Below are 6553 nucleotides of genomic sequence, written 5' to 3' on the forward strand. Positions count from 1 at the left end.
AACTGCTATCGAGGCCATCGCAGGGGCTTTCTATAGCACTTTAATAGGGATCTTCCACAGGGAGGCAACTGCGCAGCTCGTGCTCCAGCCTTGTCTTCCCCTGTTTACCAGGGAGACATCACGCCTTCACCAACATCCACCCATTACAGAAATCGCTGCAGCCAGGAAGGGCCCAGCGCTAGCAGCACGTCCGTCCCACGGCTTTCCCCCAAGCAGCAAGTAAATTGCTTTTCTTGTAAGCACAGGAGCTGAGAGTAAGAGGGGAGCAGGGAGGGGCTGACTGTCCCACAGGAGCCTTGTGCTGGGAGAGCAGGGCTGCACAGCCCTTCCTGGGGCTGCCACGACCTCTAGCACTGTGCGCCAGGGATGAGATGCGAAGGAAAAAGCAAAGGCAAAAAAAGGGAAAAAAAGGGGTAAAATGCCCTCCACGGTATTTCACTGCAGGAGGCAGGGTGGGAAGGCAGGGTGGTGGAGGGGCTGGCAGGGAGGCAGACCCACTTGCGGGGACTCCCCCCTGTACTAAGTAGGATTTTGAGTTTAACAAGCCCCGCTTTACCCCTGTCAGGGAGAACGGAGCCTATGGCTCCTGTCTGGGATGGAGGAGGTGACGGCTCCTGTTGCGGTGACTTCCTCCAGCCGCACGGTTCATCCTTAGCCCATGGGAGAGCACTGCCCAAATATTGGGGCTCCCCTAGGGCCAGGCACGTTACCTCCATCACATATGCTTTGACAGGTGAGCTGTGAGCTCCTGTCTCTGAAACTAGGAGATCTCAAAACAACTTCTTTTTTTTTTTTTTTTATGAATACTCCTTTTTCTCCCAATTGAACCTCCGGCATGGTCCCATGGCTCCAGGACATGGAGCCTTAATTAAAGAAAATCAGTCACTGCAGGGACCTGTGATGAGACGGTGCAAAGGTAGGAGGGAAGCCTTGCATCCCGCTCCATCCCCGCCGAACAGCCCGTTGCTTTTCCAGAGGCACCAATGCTGTCTCACCCTCTGGACTGTCTGCTCTGGCTGGTGTCCGTTATTCGGTCTCGGTACGCCCTCAGCTGGTCACAGAAAATGCTAGAAAAGGGAAAAAAAATATTTCATATCGTTTTGACATTGTGTCTCGTAGCACCTATGGGTGAACAGATGTTTTCCAGACCCATGGGGGACAGGAACTGAGCCCACTCCCTGAGGAGGGGATGTTGGTACCCAGGGGATGCCCTGAAAGCATCACTGGCATTTCTCCCTGGGTAAGGAATGCTGGTACCCAAGGATGCTGGTACCCAGGGAATGCCCTGAAAGCATCACGACATTTCTCCCTCGGCAGAGCTCTGCTCCTGGGCTGGGAGGCACAAACTTGTTGTGTCCCTGGGGGTTACAGAGAGATGACAAACACCTAAACACACAGGCAATGAGTCCAAGGGGATGAAACCCCTGAAAATAAAACATCCAGACTAGAGCTTGGAGCACAGTCAAGTGATGAGTGGCTGAGCTGAAGACAAACTTACTCCATTGAACTTTGAGCACGTGGCTGCTTCACCAGCAAAATTCAGCAGTGTGAGCCACAAGCATATGTCACTCCAGCCATAGGATTCACACTTGGTATGTGCTTGATGTTGGCAACAAGTTCCCTCTTCAAGCAAGTGTACAGTTTCCTGGTTTAAGGGACCGGGACACTGAGACTGATTTTTGCACCTGCTGCGTGTGGGCTGTCCCTGGGCACCGGGGAGACAGAAAAGGGAGTGAAAAGTGACCCATGTCCCAGCACAAGACAGACATGGACCTGTCAGAACAGGTTCAGAGGATGCCACAAAAGGGCCTAGAACATCTCTGCTGTGGAAAGAGGCTGAGGCAGTTGGAGCTTTTCAGCTTGGAGAAGAGAAGTCTCCGGGGAGACTTTATTGTGGCTTTTCAATACTTAAAGGGGGCTTATAAGAAAGATGGAGAGAGATGTTTTACCAGGGCCTGCAGTGACAGGACAAAGCGTAAGGGTTTTAAATTGAAAAAGGGTAGGTTTAGATTGGATGTAAGGAAGACATTTTTTACAGTGAGGGTGGGTGAGACACTGGACCAGGTTGCCCAGAGACCTTGTGGATGCCCCATCCTTGGAAGTGTTGAATGTCAGGTTGGATGGGCTTTGAGCAAGCTGATATAGTGGAAAATGCCCATGGCAGGGGGGTCGGACTAGATGATCTTTGAAGGTCCCTTCCAACCCAAACCATTCTATGAATCAGATCCAGTGTTTCATTAATGATTTCATTAACTTTGTGTGCAGCAGGACACAAGCACCTTGCTATTTAAAGTCAGCATTCATGGCCTATATATATACTCGCTTGGGAGAGAGGTTTGGGTTGAAGCGCCTGGCTTCAAGTGGCACCTCTGATACCACAACCCCTCACACAGATGCTCCAACAAGACACGCAGAGTTGCCAATACACCCCAGTGATTGGAGGGTGGTCAGATCTCAAGCAAGAACAGAATCATAGAATCAATTGCCTAGGTTGGAAGGGACCTTTCAGCTCATTTAGTCCAACTATCAACCTAAGTCTGACAAAAACCATCACTAAACTGTATCTCTAAGCACTATGTCTACCCGTCTTTTAAATACCTCCAGGGATGGTGCCTCAACCACCTCCCTGGGCAGCCTGTTCAAATACACAGTCCAAGAATACACAGTTCAAAAATCACACCCCCCCCTTGGATACCCTGGCTTTTAATGTGTCTTACTCTGAATAACCCATCGGCATCTCCCACCCAGCTGGTACCAAATGGTCCCCGTGCCCACAGCAGCCCTGTCCCCCAGGACCCTCCCACCTCCTCCTGTAATATAGGCCTCCTTGAGCTTTTTGGGGAGGAGGGGGAGCTTACCTATCTTCTGCCCAGCCCCTGACAGCGCACGGTGCAAGACCCTGTAGGGGCAGGGCACTGAGCACTGGTGCTATATATTTGCCAGATCTCAAAGGAGGATTTCTGCCCAAGAGGGGACGGGACAAGCCCATAGTGATGCAGAGTGAGGTGATGGGGAATTTTTAGTAACAGCACGTCTGCCCAGGTTTCACAGACAACGTTCACCACCATCAGGTGCCAAACTACAGCAAAACAACCCTGTTGTCAGTATAGTGAGCAGCAGAGTTTCACAGGCACAGAAGAAAGATGAAACCAAACTGCAGAGTAGCTGGAGAAGGGTCTTTTTTTTGAGCTTGACAGGATTAAGTTAACACAGTTAGTGATATGGATCAGAGATGGAAGAACAGGACGGGCACATGTGGCACCTTATTGGATGAAGACAGGGCTTAACCCAGGTTCTCTCCTCCCAGCCTCCCAAATATTTATCCATTTTTAAAGATAAAGCAGAAGACCCAGACCAGACATGAAACTTTTAATGATTGTAGATCCATTTGGACAAAATTTGAAATAAAAGGTTGAGATAGAGAACTGCAGGAAGGTTGCTGTCATTGAGCACAGAGGGACACTGGGCATTCCCAGGGCACACAGGGGATGACACTGCACTTCACAGAAGCTCTCCTGTATCAACACACGCTGCAGGTCAGCTGTCTTCTAGAAGGACAAGTGTATAACCGCCTGTGCCTCCTGGAACCTGATGAAAAAATGAGGATAAACCCCCACAAATATTTAAAAGAATAACCCCAGATCAAGCCCCGGATCCAGGCTTGGACCCAGAAACTGCAAACAGGAGCATGGCAGGAACTCAGGACTGTGTCTCAGATGTGCTCTAACCCACGCTGCGCTTGTGCACAGGTTTATGTAAACTAGTGACCCCAGCCAGGCATCCAAAATTCACATCACCTCCATGGCCAGCTCCCCCTCCTGGTGATTTATTGCCTTTGTATAAAAAACACAGGGACAGGCTTTGCTCCACATCTTAATGCACAAAACTGGCACAGAGACGATCCCAGAACTGCAGGAGAGTCTAGACAAGCCACTGGTGAGACAGGGGACAGACAGTCAGGGCTCAGGGATGACAGTCACATCTTCGGGCCCCAGGAATGGCTCTTTTGCCCTTTGGTGACTTGCTCAGGTACTGAGCACACAGCTCCTGAGGGGCAAAGAGGACAGGCACAGGGATGCCCAGATCTAACTCTACTGTTGGCTTCTTTGAGACCTTCTGGGGTGGCTTTCTGAGATGGCCTTGCGTGCCTTCGTACCTCTTTGGCTTGCACACACTCCTGCACAGGAGAGCTTTAAGCCTCCATGCCCATTCCTTTGGAAAAACCACCTCTGCTCCCTCATCCCCAGCAGCTAAGAAATCCCTGCTCCTGCCGGCAGATGCCCAGGAGAGCTCAACAGCTACAGCACAGCAAAGCAATAACTTTTCCCATGCCCATCGGGGCACTAGAGTATTTATAAGGCACCTAGAGATCTTCTCTTGAAAGCTGCACAGCACCCAGCACTCACACACGGTCACCAAACACACCAGAGGCACCCAACACGCCTCAGCAGGAAGCAAAGCAGGAAGGCAAAGGAGGAGGAAAGCGTAACTCAGATGTCATAGAAATCCACGTGGGCACCGGAGATGAAGGTGTCCTCCTCCAGGAGATTCACCAGCTTCTGGGCTGACACGGTGCAGTCTATCAGCTGCCCGCTCTCCTGCAGGCTTTGGAAATATTGACGCATCTCAGGGTCTCCGGTCTTAGTCCGGGCCAAGAGCTGCATGTCGGTGTCCAGGGGACCTGGAGGAAGAGCAACAAAAAAATAAATCATGTAAAGAAAAAGCAAAATCTGGGGCTCATTTTCCCTCTGCATCTGACTCAGATGCAAGAATCTTTTATCCACAAAGCCACGAGAAAATTAATAGCAATTAATGAGTTCCCCTCCTCACCCGGGGCATAGTTGAGCACACGGACATCGGGCTCCTCAAGCGCCAGCACCTGGAACATCATGTCCCGGGAAGCCTTCCCACTGCAGTACAGCGCCCAGTTCTTGAAGGGCTTCACGGCACAGAGCGAGGAGATGTTCACCACCGTCCTGCTTGAGCCAGGCCGCTTCCCGAAGGCTTGCAGGGCAGTGGAGGTGAGGCAAAGAGCTGAGGTGACATTGAAGGCAAAGTAGCTGTTGATCTCATCTGGGTCGGTGAGGTCGAGGAAGGATTTGGAGATATCTCCCAGGGAGCCTAGGAAGGACAAATGAGTTTAGAGTAGTTAAAGATGGGTTCAACAACACAGCAAATCCCTTTTGCTCCTATGTTTCCACATGCAAAGTGAGCAGTTTTGCTGGTCCAACCTCTAGCAACGTCTCACAGGAGAACGAGGAGCTCAGCACAGCCCAGCTCCGCTCATCTCTTTCTGGTCACCTGCTGAACCAAGAGCAGTGACATGGGACGTGGACCTGCCCTGCCAATCCTCTGCCAAAACAAAGAGCTCCAAACCTCCAGCCTGAAGTACAATGTCCGCATGGGCCACCACACACTCTCCTGCATGTCCCTCTTTTGGGACCAAGTCAGTAAAAGACCCACCTCCTGTAGCACCTATTACCTGCTGGAACACATGGTCTTATTTATAGAGGCAATGGGTGAAAAAAGGCACTAAAGCCAACCGACATTAAAGATTGCAAGTGAAGCACCCACAAGGCACGGCTAGAAGTTTTTCTGAAGATTTGTACTCAGGGAGCAGAGCAGTGGGAGGGCACAGGATGGTGGCCAGCTGGTCCTGTGCCATGAGTAACCTTGTGAGCAGCAAAGCACTGTGGTCCCAGCGGTGAACCACCCCTGGTCTACTCCCCAGATTAATTACTTGAATAAAAATAAAAAGATCGAGAGAGGGCGAAATCCCTGCTGCTCCTTCGGTTATTTACTCCGTACGACTTATTTACTGGCACCCAAAGTGCCGATCAAGCCTTGGCTAGGCCGCTGCAGAACCAGGGGTGGGCTCGCCGGGGCTGAGCCCCGCTGCCCCGGGGGAGGCGGAGGGCAGGGAGCCGGGGGGTGGGGGAGGGGAGCGGGGGGCTCATTACCGGCGTTGTTGACGAGGAGCAGGCGGCCGGGTGGGACGGCGGGCAGCACCTCCCGCAGGGCAGCGGCCGCCCTCCGCAGCCCCTGCTCGCAGCCCAGGTCTGCAGCCACGCACTCCACCCGCAACCCGGCGCCGCCGCCCCGCAGCTCGGCCGCCAGCTCGGCCAGCGGCGCCACCGAGCGCGCCAGCAGCAGCAGCACCGAGCCCTCGCCGAGCCGCGGGGCCAGCAGCCGCGCCAGGCTGCGCCCGAAACCCCGGGAGGCGCCGGTCAGCACGCAGACGGCCGTGCCCCAGCGCCCGGGCACCGGCTGCGCTCCCGACCCCGCTCCCGGCTCCATCCCGGCCCCGAGCGGAGGGGGGCGTGGCAACAGGCCTCAACACGTGATCCGCCCCATTCATCCCCTCCGCCGCTTTGGGAATGGCCGCTCCGAACGGGCCGGTACCGCCGCCAGTTCCCATTGGTCGGTGCCGCCGCCTCGGCCCGCTGACGTCCGCTTTGCGGGCGTGGTCGGAGCGGCGCGCCCTCCTCCGGCCGCTCCCGGCGAGTAGCGGGGGCCGGGGCTGCGGGGCCGGGGTTGCGGCCCCGGTCGCGGT

The 6553-nt window shown here is 53.9% G+C and overlaps 1 protein-coding gene across 1 annotated transcript; it reads right to left on the reverse strand.

The window, feature by feature from the left end:
* Positions 1 to 3171: 3171 nt before the first annotated feature.
* Positions 3172 to 6303, reverse strand: SPR (sepiapterin reductase). The gene is made up of 3 exons (XM_054202921.1): positions 5961 to 6303; positions 4831 to 5121; positions 3172 to 4681 (listed from the first exon to the last, which is right to left on the reverse strand). The coding sequence occupies exons 1-3, from the start codon at positions 6295 to 6297 to the stop codon at positions 4491 to 4493; spliced, it is 819 nt and encodes a 272-aa protein (XP_054058896.1). The 5' UTR covers positions 6298 to 6303; the 3' UTR covers positions 3172 to 4490.
* Between the last annotated feature and the right edge of the window lie 250 nt (positions 6304 to 6553).

This window comes from Rissa tridactyla, chromosome 5 (genome assembly GCF_028500815.1).
Source record: "Rissa tridactyla isolate bRisTri1 chromosome 5, bRisTri1.patW.cur.20221130, whole genome shotgun sequence".
Lineage (NCBI taxonomy): Eukaryota > Metazoa > Chordata > Aves > Charadriiformes > Laridae > Rissa > Rissa tridactyla.

Excerpts from the sequence above, each read along its gene's own strand:
- SPR (XM_054202921.1), bottom strand. The coding sequence starts at position 6,297 with ATGGAGCCGGGAGCGGGGTCGGGAGCGCAGCCGGTGCCCGGGCGCTGG. Across the intron at positions 5,122-5,960 it reads GCTCCTCGTCAACAACGCCG|GCTCCCTGGGAGATATCTCC; the intron begins GTAATGAGCCCC and ends TGTCCTTCCTAG. Across the intron at positions 4,682-4,830 it reads TGTGCTCAACTATGCCCCGG|GTCCCCTGGACACCGACATG; the intron begins GTGAGGAGGGGA and ends CTCTTCCTCCAG.